This window comes from Marmota monax, unplaced genomic scaffold, assembly GCF_021218885.2.
Source record: "Marmota monax isolate L192 unplaced genomic scaffold, Marmota_monax_Labrador192_F-V1.1 WCK01_AAM20220418_F8-fsc00077, whole genome shotgun sequence".
NCBI lineage: Eukaryota > Metazoa > Chordata > Mammalia > Rodentia > Sciuridae > Marmota > Marmota monax.
In genome coordinates, this window is record NW_026694610.1 from 2,029,509 (window position 1) to 2,054,583 (window position 25,075).

Here is a 25,075-nt window from a genome sequence, read left to right on the forward strand (position 1 = left end):
GAATTTAAAGAACAGCAGAGATATGGTAGAAACGGACTTATACTTTTAGCTATAGCCATAGATTTTAGCTACTATGAATAATCTGTGGAAATGCTGTACCTTATGTTGGAAGGTGACTAGAGTTCATGAAGAACCACCATTCCTAGAATTCTAAAAATAAATGCACATACCACTAACTAGATACAGCATTTCTGGCTCTGTAATAGGTAATGTTTGGTTGGCCTAAGAAAGTACATTGGTTTTTATGAAACTGAAGCTGAAAATCATTGTCTTTGGGGAATAGTGTCCAGAATGAAATGGTAACCAAATGTTGAAGAACACTGCAATGGCTTAAGAACTGCCACTTTAAGCCTGCATGGTGGCACATGCTTGTAATCCTAGCAGCTCAGAAGGGTGAGACAGGAGGATCCAAGTTTAAAGCCAGCCTCAGCAACTTAGCCAGACCCTGTCTGTCTTTATTATTATTATTATTAAAAATAATAATAATAAAGGCTAGGGATGTGGCTCAGTGGTTAAGCTAAACATCCCTAGGTTCAGTCCCCAGTACAAAAACAAAACAAAACAAACAAACAAAAAACCTGCCACTTTAAGGTACTGCTTTATAAACTAAATGGTAACTGATTAGTAGATTATAAAATAAATTAAGTGGTTTGAAATTAATACTGAGAGAGATGAAGGGGACAGAAACACAAGGATAACTTGCACATTATTTTGTGAGTTTAGGTAAAATGCCTTTGAACTGTGAGCAGGTAGGTAAAGCACCTTGAGAGCTGCCGATCAGAAGAAATGAAAGAGCAAGGAAAGTAGCTCACCACCTAAATGGTGACAACAATGAAATAAAATAATGCATATAAGTAATCTGACATACTACTAGGCACATTATAACTGATCCAGAAAGTTAAAGTGTTTCTGCTCTATGGAAAACAGATTTGGCAGAACAGAAGGAGAATGGGGTCTTAATCCCTATTTCTGAAAGATCTATTACAAATTATTAGACGTCCAGTGTGTATCCCACCAGTCTTACAAATCATAATTTTAGGCTTGCCCATCTACATGTACTTAAATGATAGGGTAGCAAAAATAAATGTGGCCCATAAAAAGTAGAAAAAGACCTGGTATAATACTAAAAACTAAATCAAACAAAAGAATGGGAGAAAATCTTTGCCACCTGTGCCTAAGATAGAACATTAATCTCCATGATATATAAAAACTTAACACCAAAACAGATAACATATGAATGGGGCTGTAGCTCAGTGCCAGAGCACTTGCCTAGCATGTGTGAGGCACTGGGTACAGTCCTCAGCACCACATAAAAAAACTAAACAAATAAAGGCATGCTGTCCATCTACAACTGTTAAAAAAAAAGTAAAATTAAAATTAAAATAAAACAAACCCCCCCAAATCCTCAAATAACCCAATCAATAAATGGGCAAAGGAACTGGACAGACACTTCACAGAAGAAATACAAATGGTCAAAAAATAAATGAAAAATGTTCAACATCTCTAGCAATTAGAGAAACACAAATTCAAACTATACTGAGATTCCATCTCACTCCAGTCAGAATGATAATAATCAATAATATAAGCAACAATAAATGTTGGCAAGGATGTGGGGGAAAAGGTACACTTACATTGCTGGTGGGACTACAAATTGGTGCAGGCACACTGGAAAGCAATATGGAAATTCCTCAGAAAACTTGGAATGGGACCACCATTTGACCCAGTTACCCTACTGCTTGGTTTATACCCAAAGGACTTAAAATCAGCATACACATCAATGTATGTATGACACAGCCATATCAACATTTATAGCAGCTCAATTCACAATAGCTAAACTATGGAACCAACAGAGGTGTCCTTCAACAGATGAATGGATAAAGAAAATGTGGTACATACACACAAGGGAATATTACTCAGCCTTAATGAAGAATGAAATTCTGGCATCTGCCAGTAAATGGATGGAATTTGAGAATATCAGGCTAAGTGATAAAAGCCAATTCCCCAAAAACTAAAGGATGAAAATGTTTTCTCTGATATGTGGATGCTAATTCACAATAAGGTGTGTGTGGGGGGGGATGCAGTTAGGGAAGAATAAAAGTACACTGAATTAGACAAAGAGGAATGAAGGGAAGGGAGGGGAATAGGAATAGAAAAGACAGTAGAATGAATTGGACATTACTATCCTGTGTGCATACATATTACATGACCAATGTAATTCTATATCATGTACAACTAGAAGAATGAGAAGTTATACTCCATATATGTGTAGTGTGTCAAAATATATTACACTAATATATTTTGTGTATAATAAGAACCAATAAAAAAATAACAAGAAGTCCTTTATAAATTAATTCTAAGAATGGCTGAGATTTAATTAAAAGAATGCTCAATTGGGAGAAGATACAATAAATTCCCCCCAAAATTTGGCATATTATAATGAGTCTGAAGGGAACTTCTAACACTTACCAGTACTTTTTTTTAAAGATTCTAACTTTTTGTTCATTCAATTTCACTTCAAAATTTATAATTTCTTCATGAAAACAAATGCAAATAAAACAGTACTGGTAGACTTTATAATAATATTCAAGTTGTGAAAGACTTGGAATAAAATACCTGATAGCAGATAAACTTTTCTGGAGTACTAACTTATATTCTATGACAAAGCCTTTATAAAAAGTATGTACAATTTTTCAATAATTTCACTTTAAAAATATACAAAAGCAATCAAATACATGCTCAAAAACACATACACAGGGTTGTGGTTGTGGCTGAGTGGTAGAGTGCTTGCCTAGCATATGTGAGGCACTGGGTTCAATTCTCAGCACTACATAAAAATAAATAAAATAAAAGGTATTGTGTCCATCTACAACTAAATACATACACACACACACAAACACATATTAAAAAAAAACCACAAAGATACTGCTGCAACACTGTGCTACATTTAAGTACTAAAAAACTGGTAGAAACTGATTAACAATGTTTATTAAGTACCTACTATGTAATAAAAATGGTTAAAAAACACTTTAATGTACTTTCATTTGATCTTAATAGGACAAGAGGACAAGAGGAATATAATATACAGAGAAGTCAAGAAATTTGCCTAAGGTTGTACTACAGGAGTCAAACCCAGGCTATCTGGCACATGGATACTCTATATAACTAAAATGTATAATAATATTATTAGTTTAACACTATTAATATAATAGATTATTTTATAGCTCATGAAAGTTTACTATGCACCAAACGTGTTCTACAATCAAAATGCAGGGTCTTACAGTTGCCAGGAAAGGCATTCCACCACTGAGCTATAACACCAGTCCATGCTGTACCATCAATAGAGTCAAAATATATAGCAAAAAAAAAAAAAAAAAAAAAAAAAAAAAAAGAAATCCAGTTAAATGGGTTTGAATCCAAGCTCTTCCTTATTATGTAAGCATGAACAAACTACTTGATCTTCATGTATCTCAATTTCCTCACTTATGAAATAAGAGGCAGGTAATTATTATTATTTCTAATTTTACTGTGAGGATGAAATGAATTTGTGTTTGTGTGTAGTACTTTTTTTCATCTTGATTTTACAATGTATGCTACCTTACACATCTTTTATATATGTATATTTGCCTTATTCTTTTCTAATATTATTGATGTCAACTTTAAATTAATGTTATTCAGTAAAAAATATCATATGGCTATAAAGTCACGTGACATGGTTTTATTGAGTCAGACTCCCTACTTTATAACCACATTTAGAATATGGCTCATGTTTCTATGGAACTTTAATTACTCTTAACAACTTCTTGAACTGGGCTACAGGGCAAAACTAACTCTGAAGAAAATCAGTTTTAGATAAAAGATTATGATGAGTAAATAACTATTCTGGTATTTTTTATGTTAAGTACAAAACCTTTCTTCTCAAAATTGACAGTGACATTTTAATAAATCTCACCAAGCACAAACACCTTATTTCTTCCATTTCTGAATATAACAATGATGAGATAAATGTAAGGTATCTATTTGATAATTTTTCCCATAGCAATTCATCTTACTACCTGACAGATACTCACTCTGCCTTAGTAATTTAACAATTAAAATTCCTTTAAACTATACTTTGTTGTTCTCTAAAAAAAAAAAAAAAATCCACTTCATCTGTTCTTTGACATAATCAACACACTTTCCTTTCACTAACATGCTTAGTATTAGTAGTTAATAGGTTAGATCAATAGTTCATCCAAACCCATACAAGTATCCCTTGAGTTACAAATGGCACAACTCACTAAGTTTCTGTAATACTTAGTCCTTCATAATAATGTATCTAATAATACCACTGTGTCATAGACTCTATGCTAAGCAAGCAAAGCACCATAATTCACAAGATGAAAACATCCTCTGTCCTTCAAAATTTGAGTTCGGCTATGGGAATGTTTAAATCATTAAATCAAATCTGAACCAATTATCTTACTGTAATTACTCCTAACTTTAATCCCTCCACTAGTCTGCATCAAATTTATTGAAAAAATGGTAAAGATTATTATATTTACACACACACACACACACACATATATATATATATATATATATATATATATATATATATATATATATACATGGACATTGATGGACCTTTTATTTTATTCATTTATTATATGCAGTGCTCAGAATTAAACCCAGTGCCTCACACATGCCAGGCAAGTTCTCTACCACTGAGCCACAATCCCATCCCAAGATTCTTAAAATTCATGAAAAATATCCAAGGCATATTGCTAACTGAAAATACTGATGTGCAGAGTATAGTTCATTTTTGTTCAAAATATTTTAACACAAATTATAGTCTAGGTATACAAAGTCTTTAAGATTAAAACATTCAATAAAATAAATTAATTCTAAACTGGAAAAAAGTCTTTAAAATACATTAGTCAACTTTTAGCAATGATTAGGGCTAGAATATATCCTAAAATTTTTAGGAATTCCCATTTTGTAGTATTTATATCTGTACTGCTTGGCCTTTTCTATTATTAAAGTATTTCTTTATGATTCAGAAAAATACTGATATATACTGATAAAAATGTAAGGTATCTATTTGATAACTTTTCCCATAGCAATTCGTCTTTGAATAGTTGCTGCTATCTACACATAGATTTCTGTGGTATTTAAATAATTATGAAACATATATGGAGCATATGAAGGTGATGTGCTAGATGCAAAGGAATAATAAACACTCTGACCAGAGCATATGACCAGTAAGGTGATGAGAAGCCTCCAATTATATAACATTATTATATAATGTTAATGCTGTCCCCTCAAATCCTCAACCTAAGCAAACTTAAGCTCAAGTTAAGAATAATGTAATAGGGATAAGGATGATGGAGTGATAGTGAGATAGAATGGAAGTAGAAAGTTCTGTTAGAAGAATACTACAGTACTCACATGCCATGATAGTCCAATTTCGGACTTGTTCAGATTAAAATGCTAATGTAACATTTAGCTGGAGAGGTCTTAAGTAGTAAGCTGGAAATTCCGAAACTTACAAAAATGGTTTTAACTATAATTATTTAAGTGACCCACAGAAAGTTGATGACAATTAAAAAAATGTGAAATCACAAACAATTCCAGTCCCAAGCATTTTGGATAAGGGATACTCAACCTATAATAACTGGCGCAAGAGGTGAGGGAATGTTGGGGAGATTTTTTTTTTCTTATGTGTTAGTTACACAAAACTTTCCTTTATCCTGTCCATGACAGAAGGTTATGAAGATTACCAAGGTTACCTCTATTTCACTCATGTAAAAATTGTTTCAGAGTCTAAGTAAGTTGTGGATAAACAGGTAATATATATTAGAGCTGAGATCTGAACTCAGGTGCTTCTAACCCAAATTTTATATTCTCAGGGATATTTAAACAATATAAAACCAAGACACATACCTGCAATCTTATGACAGAAAGATTAGTCAGACATAAAAGATATAGAAAACAGTACAAGTTCTTTTTTGAAGCTAAGTGTTTTTTTCAAGATCTCTGAACCAATAACTGACTTAGCTATGACACAAATGTTTGGATTTCCAGTTCAGTGTTTTTTATTGTGTTGTCACCAATGTGATCATATTATTTTCAATAAACCCAAATTTCATGTATGTAGAATATTTAGCTAACACTTTTCTTCCTTGTTGAGTTACATTTTTTGGTGTGTGTGGGGAGGCTTAAGTATATTTTTATTGTTTCAGTTTATATTACATTTAATATTATAAACTGCCTCAAATTCTTTTGGGAAATATGTGGGTTCTAAGCACTCAAAATCTATACGGCATAAGTAGATAAATAAACTTATGTTGTTCTACTTACTTTTTTATATGTCACAGTTATTCCCTAGAGTGGCACCTCTGCACCAGAATACTTTCCCTTTACTCAAGTACCTTCAGATACCTTTTCCCTATCTGCATTCAAGAAAAGATTTTTTTTTTCACATTCTGCTTAAGACACTCTGAAAGAATCTTCCTCAAACCCTCGCTCAAAAACAGTTCCCATTCAGCTGCACTGTGAAAATTCTCACTTCCTTTAAAATATTTCTGATCTTCTAAAATTCCAAATTATCTCCACTAAATAAGAAAGATGTAAAATAAAACAAAGTTCTGAAGCTCTTCTAGGACATGTGCTTCATTTTTTTGTTGTTGTTTTCTGCAACCTTGAGTTTGCTGCAGCCACCATGCTGAATAACATGTGTGTCTCAACAATGTAGCTGTATCATAATATATATATAACGTATATATTAATAGAATATATTCACATTACTGAGTACTACTATATGTACAAAAGTTACTAATGCGTATATCAGGTTGAGATTCAGGGCTTTTCAAAGACAGTGTAAAGAAATATGTATTTTTGCTGAGAAATACAATAATTACTAAAACTTACACATTCCCAGAATTAGTTTTCTTCCTTGTTTTAATCAATTTCACATGCATTTTATATGAACTGACTTTAACACACCTTTACATCATTTAGAAAGTCCCAGCTGATTATACACTTACGCCTAAATAGTAGTTACACAAAGTCTAATCATACCAAAATATGCAAAAGTACATGCTGCATCAGGAAAAACTGGTCCTAAACTCTGAGATTTAATTAATTTTTTTTACAGAGTCCATGGGAGCAAGTGTCCAAGTATTACTATAATTTGGGTTCCTAGTCCACTGCACATGCTAGAATAAAGTTCTTAGCTTCTTTTACTGCCAAAAAAAAAAAAAAAAAAAAGAAAAAAAGCAGGTCTCTTAAGTCCTTAATAAAGTTTGAAACCATATCTTAGAGTTTCCTGACATTGATAGTAGAAATGCAAAAGCAAAGAACTATTTTATTTCTTTCTAAGAGGTCTAGGTTTTTATACCATTAAGATTTAGGTCTCAACTTTGGAGCAAAGCAAGTTTGATAATACACAATTTAATCTGAAATCTAAGATAAAATGCTTTTATGTGGAAATTACTAAATAGTCCACAAGAGGGCACACTTTCAACTCCTGGGAACAAATGGAAAACTTAAAAAATTTAGATTTCTTCTTTTTCTAGTACACTGAAGTCAGGACAGATTTATCATTAGAAAGCAAGAGATCTTGTGTATTTTTATTTAAATACACACATGGAAACTTTTTGGAGCACATAAAATATAAGAAAAGTGAGAGTGATAAGACTTCTACATTAACATTAAAATTATAAAAGTATGTAATAGTCTAAGCCATTTTAGTTTTGTTAACCATTTGGAATTTGGCTGTCCTAAAAATCTTTTTAAGAAACTGGCCACTTGAACTTTTTTAAAAATATTTTTTACTTGTAGATGAACACAATATCTTTATTTATTTTTATGTGGTGCTGAGGATCAAACCCAGTGGCTCACATGTGCGAAGCAAGTGCTTTACCACTGAGCCACAACTCCAGCCCCCACTACTTGGACTTTTGATCCTCTTATGTGATACATTCCTACATTATGTGAACAATTTTTTTGGGGGGGTGGGTACTAGGGACTGAACGCAGGGTGCTTTATCGCTGAGCCATATCCCCAGTTCTTTTTTAATGTTTTACAGACAAGGTCTGAGTTGCTTAAGGCCTCACTAAGTTACTGAGGCTGCCTTTGAACTTATACACCACCGCACCTGGCTTAACCATTTCATTTTTCAAGACAACTTGGCATAAGAACAAATGGTATGAATATGGTTCAGAATCTTTAGAAAATGCTTCCAGCTGAACAGGTAAGATTATTAATTAAAGTACCTGAGAGAGCAACTGTGAAAGGATATATATAGAAGATAAGCAAAAAAAAAAAAAAAAAAAAAATCAAGGATCACTTACGCATCACCTGCATCCTGGTCTATTGTACTGTACCCCTTTCAAAGATATCATACTATCAACTCTTCTCTCTCTTGTACCAATTTTCATTTATTGAATCATTCCAATTTGCATAAAATATCTATTACCAACAAAAAAATGTCTTGACACCTCCCTCCCCCTCCAATAACTGCTGCTGTTCACAGCAAAATTCTTTCTGCTGTCTACTTTTTCCTGAACTCACACCACGTGTATTTTCATTCTCATCATTCCACCTAATGTCCCACCATAGTAACTGCTAGACTTCATATGATTTGACCTAGCATTTAACACAATTTATGACTCTCTTCTTTACTTGTTTTCCTTGGACTATACTGCCTATTCCTGAATCCTTTTCTGATTCCTGTCGGTATCCTCATCTTCCTGTCCTTATTTCCTTGTTGATTTCATTTATCATTTCTTGATTTTAAAAGAGCACATCTATGCTAATGACTCCCAAATTCACATCCACCAACTGATATCTCCCTTGTATAGTACATTCATATATGCAACTCCCTAATCAACAATTACAACTTCATGTTCAATAAGTGCAAATGTAGAACAAAGGTTGACACAATCTTACTATTGATTTTTGAGAATACTATTTATATACTTTAGATACAAAATGTTTGCAAATATTTTCTCCCAGTCTTTTGCTTGTCTTTTCATTTTGTTAACATAATATTTTGAAGAGAAGATTAATTATATATGTGTGTATATACATACATACATATATATATATATATATATATATATATATATATATATATATATTTAGTTGTAGATGAACACAATACCTTTATTTATTTATTTATTTTTAATGTGGTACTGAGGATCGAACCCAGTGCCTCACGCATACTAGGCGAGTGCTCTACCACTGAGCCACAACCCCAGCCTGAGAGGATTAATTTTAACGTCTAAGTCTAATTTACCAATTTTTTCTTTTCTGAATTGTAATTTGTGTGTTATAACTATGAAGTTCTTGTTTAACCCAACTCAAAAGATTTTGTCCTATTTTCTTCAAGAATTTTTGTTACCATTAAGAACTATAATCCTTTTGTTAATTTTTTATGTAGTGTGAGGTATGAAACAAGCTTCGTTTTTTTTCTTTTTTCCCTTTTTGGATATAAACATACAATGTTTCCATCATTATTTGCTGAAAAGACTATCCACTCTACATTGAATGGAGTTACAACTTTGTACTGTTGTAAAACATTGTTTACCATACATAAGTGGGTCTATTTTTTGACCCTTTACTCTGATCAATCAATACATTTTTCTACCTTGATCACAAATACCATATTGTCTTGATTACTATCACTTTGTAATGAGTCTTGCAATTAAGATACCGTTGGTTCATACTTGTTCTCCTCCTGCCCCAAACTGCTCAGGTAGTTTTTTCATATTTTTATATATGGAATCATCTTACCAATTTCTTTTTTAAAAGCATATATAAATATATATTTTAAATATATATATATATGTATATTGTAGATGGACATAATACCTTTATTTACTTATCTTTATGTGGTGCTGAGGATCAAACTCAGGGCCTCACACATGTTAGGTGAGCACTCTACCACTGAGCCACAATCCCAGCCCCCATCTTACCAATTTCTAAAAAATTATTTGGATTATGATAAGTATAATATACAGTCTATACGTCAATTTGGGTAGAAGTGACATCTTAATAATAGAATCTTCTGATCTACAATGTATATCTCTCCACTTATGTAGATTTTGTTTAATTTTTCCTAGCAACATTTTCTAGTTTTCAATCTATTCTGCATTCACTCTTTTGGCAAATTCATCTCTAAGCATTACAAATTTCTGATGCAACTGCAACTGAAAACATTTCTGATTTTCAACTTTTCATGGCTAGTATGCAAAAATATAATTGAATACTGTAAATTAATCTATATATTTAAAACTTACTAGCCTCAAATATTAATTCTGGTATTTGTTTTGTACATCCACTGGATTTTCTCCATAAAAGTTCATATTGATCATGATGGATGCTGAAATCTGGCAAATACTTTTTCTGCATCTAGGGAGATAATCATTTCCCCCTGTTTCAGTTTGTCAGGTGAATTACATGGCTTTGATTTTGAAATGTTAAAGCAACTTTCAGAAATAAATTCTACTCAACAATCATGTATTATCTATTTTATATATGGCTGGATTTAGTTACTATTTTGTTTAAAATTTTTGCATCCTTATCCATGAGACACTGGCTTCTCACTGGTTCTTTTCTTCTGATAACCTTTGATAAGAGATGATGTTCGTTTCATGAAATGAATTGGGAAGCATTCTACCCTATCCAAATTTCTGGACAAGCAAGTTGTCTGGCAGTGTTATAATTTCTTTAAATGTCTAGAGAATTAACAGGACCCCGAAAACCCAGGAAATAGTACCAAGAGTTAATAAATGGGGTGGTATCAAATTTAAAAGCTTCTGCACAGCAAAGGAAACAATTAGGAAAGTGAAGAGAGAATCTACAGAATGGAAGAAAATCTTTGCTCGCTCCTCTCTGACAGAGGATTAACATCTAGAATGCATAAAGAACTCAAAAAACTTAACACCAAAAAAATCGAAATAATCCAATTAATAAATGGGCAAATGAATTAGATACTTCTTTTTTAAGATACTTCTTAAAAGAAATACAAATAGCCAATAAATAAATACTCATTAGCAATTAGGGAAATACAAATCGAAACTACACTGAGATTTCATCTCACACCAGTCAGAATGGCAGTCATCAAGAATAAAAACAAGGGCTGGAGTTGTGGCTCAGTGGTAAAGCACTTGCCTAGCATGTGCGAGGCACTGGGTTCGATTCTCAGAACCGCATTAAAAAAAAAAAAAAAAAAGGTCCATTGACAACTAAAAAATATTTTTTAAAAAAGAATACAAACAATAATAAATGCTGGAGAGAATGTAGAGAAAAAGAACACTTTTATGCTGTTGGATTGTAAATTAATACAACCACTATGGAAATCAGTATGAAGATACCTCAAAAGACTAGGAATGGAATCACTACATGACCCAACTATACCACTCCTCGGTATTTATCTTAAAGAATTAAAGCCATCATACTAGAGTAATAAATGCTTACTTATTTATTAAATAAATGGAACCAGCATAGGTATCCATCAATGAATGAATGGATAAAGAAAACGTGGTCTATATACAGAATGTAGTTTTATTGAGCCATAAAGAAAAATTAAATTGTGTCATTTGTAGAAAAATGGATGAAATTAGAGTCCAATATGCTGAAATAAATAGGCCAAACTCAGAAGGGTCTTGTTTTCATCCCATATTTGGAAGCTAGAAAGAAAAAAGGAAAAGAAAGGTGTGTGTGTGTGTGTGTGTGTGTATGTGTATGTGTATGTGTAATCTCATGAAAATCAAAGGAAGATCAGTAAAGGAAAGGGACCAGAGGACGGGAACAGGGAAGGAAGGGGAGAAGTGTTAAGGAGTGATATTATCCAAATTACATTGCTATATCGTGTGCATGTACAAATATTTAACCACAAATTCTATCATTATGTACAACTATAATGTATACCAACTAAAAATAAATAAATCCAGGGTGGGGAGGGAAAGACACATGACAAAACAACTACAACAAAAACAACCAAACAAATCAAACCCACCAAAAAAATCTGAAGAATTATCAATAAAGTCATCTGGGCTCTGGGGCTTGGGGGTTTAACTATAATTTCTTTAATAGACACAGGGCATTAAAATTATCTACATGTACTTGATGGATGTTACTAGCTATGTCTTTAAAGGAGTCTGTTTATTTTACCTAAATTGTTGAATTTATAAGTATAAAATAAAATATTCCCCATCTTTTATATATATATATAGTGAGTGCTGTCACCTCTCTCACTCATGATATGGGTAACTTGAGCCTTCTTTTTTTCTGAACAGTCCTGCCTTATCAATTTTATTGACCTTCTTAGCTTTCTTGACTTTTCATACTGTTTTCTGGTTTGATCTCATTTCCCTTCTTCTGTTTACTATGGGTTAAATCTGCTATGCTTTTTCTAGTTTCTTATGGAAACAACCAAGGCAACTGATTTAAGCATCTTCACTTTTTAATGCTATAAATTCCTACCATGTACTGCTTTAGTGGCATCCTACAAATCTGGATTTTTCAATATAGTTCTATCTAGCAGCTAGAGAGCAAAAAGCCTTTCCTTACTCTTGTTTCTAGGGGAAAAACATTTCTCTATTACATATGATTTGGTTGTAGGTTTCTACAAGATTCCTTTTATCAGATTTATTTCACCAAGAACTTTCATTTTGAATAGGCACTGGATTGTTTATTTTTTTAGTTGTAGATGGACACAACATCTTTATTTATTTATTTTTATGTGGGGCTGATGAACTGAACCCAGTGCCTCATACATACAAGGCAAGTGCTCTACCACTGAGCTACAGCCCCAGACCTAGGCATTGGATTTTTAAAGATGCTTTTTAAATTCAGTGTAGATAACATACTTGTTATCCTTTATTTCTATTAATATAGTGGATTATAGTAATTAATTCTCTAATATTAAACCAATCTTAAATCCCTGGGTAAACCCCTAGTCATAATGTATTTTACACTGGTAAATTTGATTTGCTAATATTTAAAAATTTTGGCATCTACATCCATGAGGGATACTGACTATAGATTCTTTTCTTGTCATGTTTTGCCAGGTTTTGTACCAATGTTATACCTATTTCCTGAGATGAGTTGGGAACTGTCCCTCTCCATTTGTTTACTTAGGTGCTGGGTTCTTGAGGGTCTTGCTAAGTTTCTAAGGTTGGCCTCAAACTTGTGATACTTTCTACTGCAGCCTCCTAGAGTCCCTGGGATTACAGGTGTGTGCCACCATGCCTGGCTTCCTCTATTTAAAAAAAAAAAAAAAAAAAAAAAGTCTAAGAGTGATCATAGTATTTCTTTATTCTTCTGCATATAGTAGCAATTTGCTCTTTCATTTCATTTTGGCGATTTGTATTTTTCTTATTTTTGATTAGTGTTGCTAGTGGGCTTATCAATTTCACCAAACTTTTACAAGAATCAACTTTAAAAATTTTCTTTGTTGTGTGCTTGTTTCCTGTTTCACTAATTTCTGCTCAATTTTTTTTGTTATTTCCTTCCTTCTACTTATATTCATCCAAGAGAGAGTAAAATGTATATGTAAAACAGTATAGAAATGTTCATAAAAATGTGCTCAGAGGCTCAAATTGGAAACAATTTAAATATTCATCAACAGGAGGCTGGATATGTGAATTTTGGTATATTTCCACAAGAGAATACTACCCAGGCATAAAAAGGATGGGGGTACTTATACACAAAATATGGATGGCTCTTATAAATATGTTGAGTGAAAAAAATGAACGTTTTTTTAAAATCATATGCACTGAATAATTCCATTTGTAGTAAACAGGCAAAACCAATCAAAGGTGGAGGGGGGAAAATAAATAAATAACAATAGAATTGCGCTTTGTAGGTCTGACTGCAAAGGAACATGTGAAAACTTTCTGATGTCATGAAATGTTCTAAATCATGATATCAAAACTTGCCAAAACTTATAAAGCCAAGATTTCTACAATTGAATATATATATTCAAGCTCCAAAAAATCATAAAGGTAACAATGGTAACAATAACTGAGCAGTGGTAGAAGACATGGGCAGAAATATAGATGAACTAAAATGACAGCAGGTTGATGACTGAAGTTGGATATAAGTACTAGGCATTCCTATATTCTTTACACCCTGTATATATTCCAATTTTCTACAACAAAAAGTTCTTTTAAAACTTGAGGAAACTTTCTGTCAGTTTCAAAATACTATTATTTCATGGTTAGGTCAGCATTAATTAATGTTGCTGTTGTTTAACTTATGACCCATAACTGCTAAAACCAAGTTTCCCTCTATTTCTGAAATCAGTTTCAAAAATCCATAAATGAATTCAAGAAACCATATTATATAATCACTAAATAATATAATTAGTAAATGAAAAAAAAGGATAGAAGGATAACTTTCCAGGTATAATAAACTTTTGAAAAATCCATTCAAACCTGGAACAAACACCTTCTTACTACAGACCTAAAGTTCCAAATTTATTAAATAGTTCAATTTACAGGAAAAGAAAAAATAAATGGAGAAAAGTGATTTCTGACTCATATTACCTATAATAATCTTTTAATAATATTTATGGACCCTTCTACCATGTCATTTTATGGAACTTATGCATATAAATTGAGGATGATCTAAATTAAGGATGTATTTTTTTCCTAAAGTAATATGCCATTGTTTAATGAACTAAACATAACACATAGGTTTTGATGACATCAAATATCATGTCCCTTCTCTATATAAAATGAAAAAAAATAGTTCTTTAAAGTCTGTCATTAATTGTTCATTAGGAAAAATGGCATTTCAAAATTTAACTAAGGTTTCTAGTTTATTTAATTATCAGTTAAGCAAATGTAAGTTTTCTATGAAAACAATGATTATTAAAAAAGAAAAAAAGCAACAGTAATACATCCTGAAGCAGAAGGCTAATGGAAATACAGAAACGAATGACCTTGTGTGTTATAGTATAATTTCCAACAGCAAAAAAGCACCTGAAAATCCCTTCAATTAAACCATAAACTCTCAAAATAACATTTTGCTCTTATTTATTTTTGTTTCTTGGTTTACCAAGTCCTAGAAAAATAGCTAGTAAATTCCGATGTACAGAATGTGTACAGCTGATTTTTTTTTAATAAGATAAGTGATTAAAAAGAAATTATCTCATTTTATAGGGGATTACTGTTGTTTAGCAAATCTATGCAAAATTGGGAGTAGAAAGAAGAGGGATGTAGGAAGATAGATATTTCAAATTATCTCAACACAATTATTACACAAGAGTACATTAAACTTCAAAAAGAAACAAAACACTTTTAATTGCAACTGGAATAAGGAATTGCCTGAACTTGAGGAAGTTCTTTACCTTTACCTGATAATATTAAGTATTCTTATTACCATCTGATGAAACTTCAGGCTAATTCCCTTCTTTTTGCTTATCTGATTTTCAAAAAAAGTAAATATGTATTCATTCTCATGCACTTAATAACTAACATTTAGAAAAGGGCCAGAACAGACATGATTAATATCCTAGTGGAGTCCAGTAGGGAATGATATCTGAATAATCACATATAATATATAATTACATGTTGTGATAAATTCCATAACAAGAACAATAAAGAATGATTTTATTAATGGCTGGCACTGTTCTAACAGATTTACCTATTTTATTTCAGGTAATCTTTATCCTGTGAAATACGTACTACTTTTATTTCTTCAATTTACAATAATAATAACTGTGGTACACAAAAGTTAAGTAACTTGTCCAAGAGTCAATTACAGATTCTGGACTCTTAACATTCCAGAATCCTAGCTCTTTTTAAAATGAAAAGAACAAGGCATTCTGAGAGAAGAAAAAAAGGTAAGTTTATGTTAGGGAAAGGGTATTTCACTCAGGAAATCTCATGAATAAGAGTCTAAAAGGCAAAAGTGCAGGAGGAAATGGTGATGAGGAGTGATCGACATGCTCAATCCCTGAAGGACAGACCTTAAAACAAAAGAAAAAAAATTATGGGGTTGGAACATAATTAAGGATTGACACAAGATTAGGGGAAAAAGGTATGAACGGGTTAAGATTTCCATGTGATTTTGCTTGATTGATGCCACTTAAAAAAGTTATCTACTGGCTATTTACACACATAGTGTAGTTTACTAAGCATGGTACACTATATTTGTTTCTCTCTTTTCACATAAAGCTGTATATTGTCACTGAAATGTTAACTTGAATTACAACAACTCTGACTACAGAATTTGGTACAGCTTTAAGGCCCTGGAACAATGATTTTTAAAAATAAAGCTAGAAAAGCAATTAGGTCCATAACATGAAATGCTACTATGGAACATTTAAAAGGAATAAATTATTACTACATAAAATAACTTAGAGACCGAAGGAAATTATGCTGAGTGGAAAAATGCCAAACTCAAAAGGTTACATACTGTATGATACCATTTATGTAACATTATTGAACAACACCATAGAGAACAGATTAGTGATTGCCAGGGGTTACAGATGAACAGTACAGGTATATGGCTATAAAGAGATAGCATAGCATAAGGGAGTGGTTCATGCAATGATGGAATAGTCTTGTACAGTCCATGTGGCACTGGTTACATGTAGCAATATATACACAAAACTATATGAAATCCCCCACTCTAAATAGTTCATGCACAGCTGACTGAATCTGAACAACCTCTTAAATTATACTAACATCAATATCCTGGTTTTGAAAAGTGGTACAGTTATGCAAAATGTTACTATTGAAAGAAGCTGAGTAAAGATGTGTCTGACCTCCCTATACATTTTTTTCAACTAAGAACCTATACTTATTTTCAAAATAAAAACATTTTTTATCAATTATGGACTCTGTTCTATACAGAACATAGTTCATAAGAATTTACAGATGTTCCTTGACTTCACATCCAGATAAATCCATCATAAACTGAAAATATCATAATTTCAAAATGTATTTAATATACCTACATATACAGTACACTGTAGAGTGTTGGCTGTTTATCCTCATGATGGCATGGCCAAGTAGGAACTGTAGTCTGCTGCCATTGCCCAGCATCAAGAAAGGATTGTGCACATCATTAGTTGGAGAAAAAATTCAAAATTCAAAACTCAAAAGTATGGTTTCTACTAAATGCCTATTGATTTTACACCATCATGAACAATCAAACCATTTTAAGTAGGGGGCCATCTGTACAAGCTTTGTGAACAAAATTTAAAATTAAGCTGATTTAAAAATTTTTCATAGCAATTTATAGGCAGAACTGTTTTCCTAAAGATTAACATTTTTTAGATTGAAGAGATATAATTTCAAACTTTAAAAGTTATATGATTAGTATAAGAAAATGCCATAATCCTTACTCAGAATCACCAGTTGTTTTTATCTTGTCCCATCTGCTTTAATATTCACAATTTTTCCCTCTTTCTCTGTGTGAGTATGCAAACATATGCACATGCATCCCCGTGAACCATCTGAGAGCACGTTGGAGATATCAAGGACCACTCACCCATATACTTTGATATGAACCGTCTTAAAACAGTCTCTCAATCTTTTCCTGGAACCACAGGTCAGGCTGGTCGACTACTCTGGTCTTTCAGACAAGGCAGAGGCACAAACAAGTGCTTTTCAAGCCTCTGTTGATGTCACATCCATTCAATTCAGTGGTAAAAACAAGTTCTTTAGCCAAATTCAAAGTCAAGGGCAGGGAAATACTCTTGCATAGTTACATAGCAAAGGGTATGGATACAGGAGGGGGCAAGGAACTGGGATTATTAATGCAATTTATCAAATCCACTGAACCCTAGGTATTCAAAGATGGGAGTTGGTATTTTAAAAATATTTCAGGTGATTCTGACACATTTCAATTAAAGTTACTAGGCTCCAAATATTGCTGGGCCTTACCAATAAGTTCCTAAATTCAGTAGATCTTGATTAACACACAAGACAATACATTTCTAACTATTTCCCCACATGATACTGATGTTGTTGATTCAAGAACAACACTAATAACCAATGAGTTAGGAGATAAGGAAAGACTTCTAGGGAAGATAGATCTGTAATTAATTCTCAAAGGTAATAGGAAAGAAGACTAAAAAGAATATTCTGGGTAGAGGGAAAAACAGTTGCACAAGCAAATGATGTGAAACTGCACAACAGGTTTAAGAAACTTCAAGTTCTTCAAAATGAACAGAATTGAAAGGTAGGAGAGTGAGTAGGTTAAAAAAAATTAGCAGGGAAGATTATGGAAAAGCCTCATGTGCTAAGGAATCCAAATATGCTGGAAAGTTATAGGGAGCCACAAAAGGATTTTTGTATTGACAGAATAACATAAACAAACCTAGTATTAGAACATGCTCTATAGAAATGCTATAGAAGATGCAGAAGTCATCAAACTGTATGTAGAAAGACCAGTAAGTAGGAAATATATTGATGAAGCAATGAGACTCTGAATCAAGACAGGACAAGGTGATAGAAAGAGATGAACATACAAAGATCAGAGAGACAAACATGGTGACTGCTTGGATGTGGAAAATGAGACTGAAGCATCTAAGACAACTTTAAGGGTTTGCCTTGGGAAATGGGAGGGTGTAAATACACACACATTCATGAACACATGCTAATACACACCACATTCTACTTAATTCCATACAGAGTTGTGGCATTTTATCAGAAAAACACATATGATGAAAATAAACATAAAAAATTGAGAGCAAATGATACATTTAGATAGAGAAACAAAATTAAAATGGCACACAGAAAAGCACATTATATTGTTCTTCAAACTCCAAGAACTGGACCCCCAAATGGGGCTTAGGTTTCTTGGTTAGTAGGGCAAAGAAGAAATGCCCTGTCAGTAAAATAAAACAACTGGCAGATGTTCAAAAGCATACCTTTTCTAAGATGCTATTAACTGTGAGAAATTTTACCAATAAGCTTTCTTAAAGCAGACTGAATGATATAATGGAGAAAGTCCTTAATGGCCCTTCTAAAAACTCAGAGATCTGTTTTGGGTGAGTTTTTCCTTCTTTAAAAATAATCTCTTAAAAAAAAAAAAGCACAATTCAGGGCATGTAAAGTTACATGGGGTCCAAATAATGAAATATATGCATGCAGATCTCTAATGATATGGGTTACCTAATAGCAAATATTAGCAAATATTAAAATATTCAGAGGAATGGACAGAATGCCACCCAGTCAGTACTCCATTAACATATTTTCTCAAAATTGGGCTTCTGAAAAATTCAGATGGCTAAGAGTACCTAGTTGAATGCAAAATTTGGTATTATTAAGGGCAGAAGTATATATTTTATCATTCAATCAGGAAAAATGAAAAGATAGTTTTTAAAAACTTAAGAAGTTTATCTAAAATAAGCTTCTACACAGAAGCCTGAGAGAGGCTAGACTCTTCTTCAGAATAAAGTCTGACTGTGCTCTAATAGATGAATAAATGAATGAATAAATGAGTGAGAGAATTATGACTGCAAACTTCTAAACCAGTGCTATTAACTATAGATAAATGCTATACATTGAAATGTTCAGAATCTAAAAGCAAAAGTTGATAAAACACCTTATTCCAGGCAATATTTTGTAATGCCCATAATGATCAATACACTATGAATTCTCCTTTAAAGAAAGGAAAGATAAAAATTTATCAGGTTGGCTAATTAAAGGCAATAAATGGCCTATATTCTGAGGTGCAGAAGGTGCTAGTTGCCTTTCAGTCTTTCCTCCACATTTAAAAGTGAGAATCATTACTTCATTTTAAAGATGAAAATAAACAAGCCCCAAAAACAAATTTAAACTGCCCAAAGTATAATAACTAGTTACAAGGGAAGTAAAAACAAAAAATAGTTCATCAATCAGGGTTTTTAGCTCTTAAACAAAAAGATGTTCAACCTCACTCTTAATATGAAGCTTGTAAATTAAAACTATGCTGAGTTAGCAAGCTTTTGAATCTTGGCCAACTTGGTAAGTGAAAAATGTTAAACACACTCTGTTGTTGTGACTGGGAAGAAAAAGGTACTTTTAACACATGGCTGGCTAGAATGCAAAAAGGAGTTGAAAATAACAACTATCTCACAAAATTACATATGTAATTTACCTTTTACCCTGAAATTCCAAATCTATGAATTTACCCTCCACAGATACGTAACATCATACACACAAGATTATTCATTAGCGTATTCTTTGTAAATTAGATTGCAAAAAATTTAATGCCCAAGCATAAGAAACTGATTGAATAAACTGGCACATTCATATGATGAAATATTATGTATCAGTTAAAAAGAACAAAAACCCTGGATATGGAGGAAATTCCAGGATATACTATATGAAAAAAGTGAGGTGTCAAAAAGTACATACAGAATACAATATTTTCTCTAATAAAGAAGGAAACCTAGAAATATATATTGGTAATTGCTTGATTACAGAAGAAATCAGGAAAGATAAGCCTGAAAGTAATGAAATGGTAATCCACAAGAAAGGTGGGAATGTATCATACTGCAACTTCTGAGTGCATCTTCCTAATTCTGACTTTTGGACTATGTATGTTACACTCAAAAGTCAACCTTTTTGATTACTGAACAAGAAGCAAATCCTACAACTGAACACAAACAACAAATAAACTTTAACTGTGTATTTAATAATAACATAATCACACAGAAAAAAATTCAAATAATTTTGACAACAGTACTCTGAGAATATTTCTGGGTGTAGTGAATTGAAATGTGAAGCCCCCCATCGCTGAAGTCAGCTGAGAATGTGTAAATGAGACCTGATATGGAAAAATGGTCTTTGCAAATGTAATAAAAGGATATCCAGATGAGATTATCCTTGATGTAGGGTAGGCCCTAAATCTAATGGTATTTTATTTATAAAAGACAGAATAGGGAGCTACAGTACAACCATGCAAAGAGGGCCATGTAAAGATACAGTCAGAGACTGGAGTTATGCAGCTACAAACCAAGAAATGCCTGGGGTCAGTAGAAACTGGAAGAAGCAGGAAAAGATTCTTTACCAGTCTTTAGAGGGAGAATGTATCTGCTGACATATTGATTTTTGACTTGTGGCCCTTAGAACTATTGAAAACACATTTCTGTTGTTTCAAGTTACCAAAATTTATAGTAATTTGTTAATATGAAATTAAATACTAAGATATATTCTAAGGACAAAAATAACTGAAAAGAAACTTTGAAATTTACCTAGTGTGATTTGTGCTGGCTATGCTGTTGGTATAACAATTCTAATATAGTGTTCAGGAAGCCAAGTGAAGAATCTTTAAGAACAAAGGCACCACCATCAATGAACTACTGAGATCTGACCACTGAAATTGGTAAGCAGTCAATAAACGCCTTGAGAAAACCCATTTCAAAATCAGCAGGATATAAGAGCAGAAATTTAAGTAGGAGAGATTTAAGAAAGAATGGGAGAAAAGAATAAAATAGTGAGTATAGACTGCTGTAACTGGGAATTAGAGGAAGAAAAAGAGTCAAGAGAAGGGGTTTAAACTAGAGAAAAAACACGGAGTTTGTATTCTTATGAAAATGAGTGATTAAAGGGGAGAGAAAGCAATGAAATCAGGTGAGGGGAGAATTATCACCTTTGATATATGTGAGGATCGAGACCTACTAGTTTTAGGAATCTAAATGGTTAACAGAAGGAAAGGCAGAGTATTTCTGGGTACAGAGACACAGGGTTGGTAAATGAGATGATAAATAATAAGGAACTTGTGAAAATTTCTGAATACTCAGTCTCACTGAAACAGACTAAGTTTATCAGATAAAGATGGAAGAGGAGATTAAAGGTTTTTGAGGAATGGGGGAAAGTATAAAATAGGCATCTAGGAGTGGTACATATGCTGGGTATCATTAAGAATCCACTGCCATTAATTTAAAGTGAATAAAAAATTAAAAAAAAACCCACAATAAAAAATTAAAAAAAAAAAAATTTAAAGTGAGACCAGTCATCAGGGTTTTACTGTTTTTCTCTAGTCCATTCAGCTTCAAGATAGCATACCATAGGGAAAAAAAAAGAGAACAAAGGAACTGGGGATGTGTGTAAGGAAGTGGTTATGAATGACGTCTGAATTTAAGGTATAGTGAGGAAATTTCATAGGGATATTGGCGTAAAGAGAGACATCAACATTAGATACTTGTGGTGAACGTGTCCTCTTCTCCAACTCTTTTATCATGTCTTGACTTCTGAGATGCTTGTCCCTTGTACCTCACTGACTCTTCACTCTCTCTACTTTTTCCAACGGTTCATTATTTTTAGTTATTTCCCAACTGTGGCTACTTGGCCCCAAGTATACTTCCTTGAAAATTAACTTATTTTTATGGCATCCTAAAGACCTCTATGGCTTCATTATGTGAGAATTCACAGATAATTCCTTATACGCATTATTAATTCTTACAGTACCAATGTGTGAATGTATCAGTATGCTGGGCAACCATTCCCCTTTAGGGTTAGGGTTAGGGTTAGGGTTAGCACCTCAAATATTTCTAAAATGTAAGTCACCACTGGTACTCTTACAATTTCTATCACTGCTTTCATATATCAGTAATCCAAACTTACAGATATAAACTTTTGATTCTCTGTCATCTTCTAGATAACTAGTCCATTCTTCATTTTCTACTCTTTTGCTCTAATCCTTATTTTAAGAAATAAGACTATCAGACATCTGTATTATTGTAATTATCTATTAGTCTTCTTAAACTTCATTATTTCTGTTTCCAGCTGTCTATCATATAGTTACTTAATGACTCACCCTTTTAAACAACTATTTTCTTACTTGCATAATTAACAACAAAAACAACATCTACAAACTTAATTCTAAAGCCTTATCTTACATTCAATCTCCTCCATAATTTACAGACTTTCTTTAATTATATTTTCCCTAATGAACATAAACTCCCTTTTCTTGCTAGATTGGTGTTTTTAGTATTTCCAAAATATTATCCTCAACATTTTTTTCCCTATACACCTAAAAAAATTCTACATATCCTCTCTTCCTCTATCTTAATTTTACCTACCATCCTTCAAGTGGACTCCACATCATCCTTGATATGTATCTTCCTTTACTATACTTGAGAATCTTTTTCTTTAGTGAACTCATATTACAACATGCACAAAAGTCACCTGGCCATGCATAGTTATGTTCTTTCTAGTTATTTCAATCTAATCATTTCACCTTAAGGGTAGAATCTATTTTCAATTTATAAAATAAAATTACAATAATTTAAAAGTCTTTCCATAATACAGCACAAGGCTGGTCCTATGGTTCCAGGTTAAACTGAAATGTAAACAAGTGGGAAATGCTAGAGAATATATCAGATGAAAAACTCCAAGATTTTATGCAGGTAAAGAGTTTGAAATCTGATTTTTCAGGAAATATGGAAGCAGCGGCGGTAGTTGGAGTCAAAGAACTCTTGTGACAGTCTCCATGTTCTCTGAGACTCCAGGAGGATGCCACTGGAATCATCTTCCTCTTCAATGCCAGTATCCTTCCCTTCTCCATTACCCTCAGTACCAGACAATATTACCAACTCTTCCCCTCCCCCCATGTCTTACATCACTTCCCAGGAGATGAAGTGTATTCTTCACTGGTTTGCCAGTTGGTCAGGTCCCCAGCGTGAACGCTTTCTACAGGACCTGGTAGCAAAGGCAGTGCCAGGAAAATTACAGCCACTGCTGGATGGTCTGGAGCAACTTAGTGTATCTGGTGCAAACCGACCACCTTGTATCTTTGAATGTCAGCTACGTCTTTGGGATCAGTGGTTTCAAGGTTGGGCTGAGCAGGAACGCAATGAATTTGTCAGACAACTGGAGGTCAGTGACCCAGACTTCGTGGCAAAGTTTTACCAAGCAGTTGTTGCTACAGCTGGTAAGAATTGATAGACATTCAGATCAAAGAAAATAACCACAGCTGGTGGAGTCAAGACCATCTCTCCACAGTGACTCAATTCAAATGTGTCACTTAAAGATTTGGGGATAGTATCTCAATGAGCTGACTGAACTTACATATGAGTATAGGCATGGTTACTTCAACGTTACCAGCATTTCCTCTGGATTCCTAGTGAAACTGTTATCCATTTAAGCAGATCCAAATCAGTCTCCTAGTTTGCTTCCTTCCAAGAGATGTCAAAACCTCATAAATGTAAATGACTTTTGCAACTGTAACCGAAAGGAACCTTCATGTTACAACTGAAGTCTATTGCTGGCTCATGAAGGATATAAAGTAGAATCCTTCCATAGAAACAGGAGAGAAGAACAAGAAAAAGTGTTATTTGGGGGAAGGGTACTGGGGATTGAACCCAGTGTTGCTCTACCACTGAGCTATACTCCCATCCCCCTCTCCCTTTTTTTGAGACAGAGTCTTACTAGGTTGCTGAAGCTGGCCCCAAACTTGGAATTTTCTTGCCTTAGCTTCCCAAGTTGCTCATTTATGGGCATATGCTACCATGCCTAAGGAAAGATATTTTTATAGTTTGGTGGGATTCTGGTTTTACTGCCCTTCCCATACTCTAGCATAATTATGCAACATCCCAACCACTGGGTCTCCCAGTGGAGATTTAGTAAAATTATGGAAAATCAGGAGAGGGAGATAATTAGTTACTCCCTCCTTCACACTGTTTGACCCCAATTAGCAATGAAAATTGATAAAATACCAAATTGTAATGAACTTTTTCTAAAGAACACATGATATTCTTGAAGTTTGTAGCAGATGTTTCTGTTGTTGCTCTACAATAGTATGAAAATAGCTGGATGTGGTGTTACACATATGTAATCCCATCTACTAAGGAGGTTGAGGCAGGAGGATTGCAAGTTCCAGACCAACTTCAGCAACTTCTTGAGACCTTGTCCCAACAAGTAAAAAGGGCTCAGTAGTAAAGTGTCCCTGAGTTCAATCCTTAGAACCAAAATAACAAAAAACAGTGTGAAAATAAGTGATACTTTACAGGTTAGTTTATTTTTTTGTACCAAAATAAATTTTTATAACCATGAAAAAAAAAAAAGAGTTTGAAATCTGGGCACTGAGCAAATTCATATATTTAACATGATGATATATGGGGTATCATATATGAATATAA

At 33.0% G+C, this 25,075-nt stretch overlaps 2 protein-coding genes across 3 annotated transcripts in view; one reads left to right on the top strand and one right to left on the bottom strand.

Annotated features, from left to right (window-relative positions):
- Positions 1-25,075, bottom strand: part of Nipbl (NIPBL cohesin loading factor) — a 177,595-nt gene that overhangs the window by 103,568 nt on the left and 48,952 nt on the right. The window lies entirely within an intron of this gene.
- Positions 23,373-25,000, top strand: LOC124077759 (uncharacterized protein C14orf119 homolog). Its single transcript, XM_046422264.2, has one exon. It carries the CDS (start codon positions 23,451-23,453, stop codon positions 23,877-23,879), a length of 429 nt encoding a protein of 142 aa, XP_046278220.1. The 5' UTR covers positions 23,373-23,450; the 3' UTR covers positions 23,880-25,000.

Bases quoted from the DNA above. Each gene is read 5' to 3' on its own strand.
- LOC124077759 (XM_046422264.2), top strand. From the start codon at position 23,451: ATGCCACTGGAATCATCTTCCTCTTCAATGCCAGTATCCTTCCCTTCT.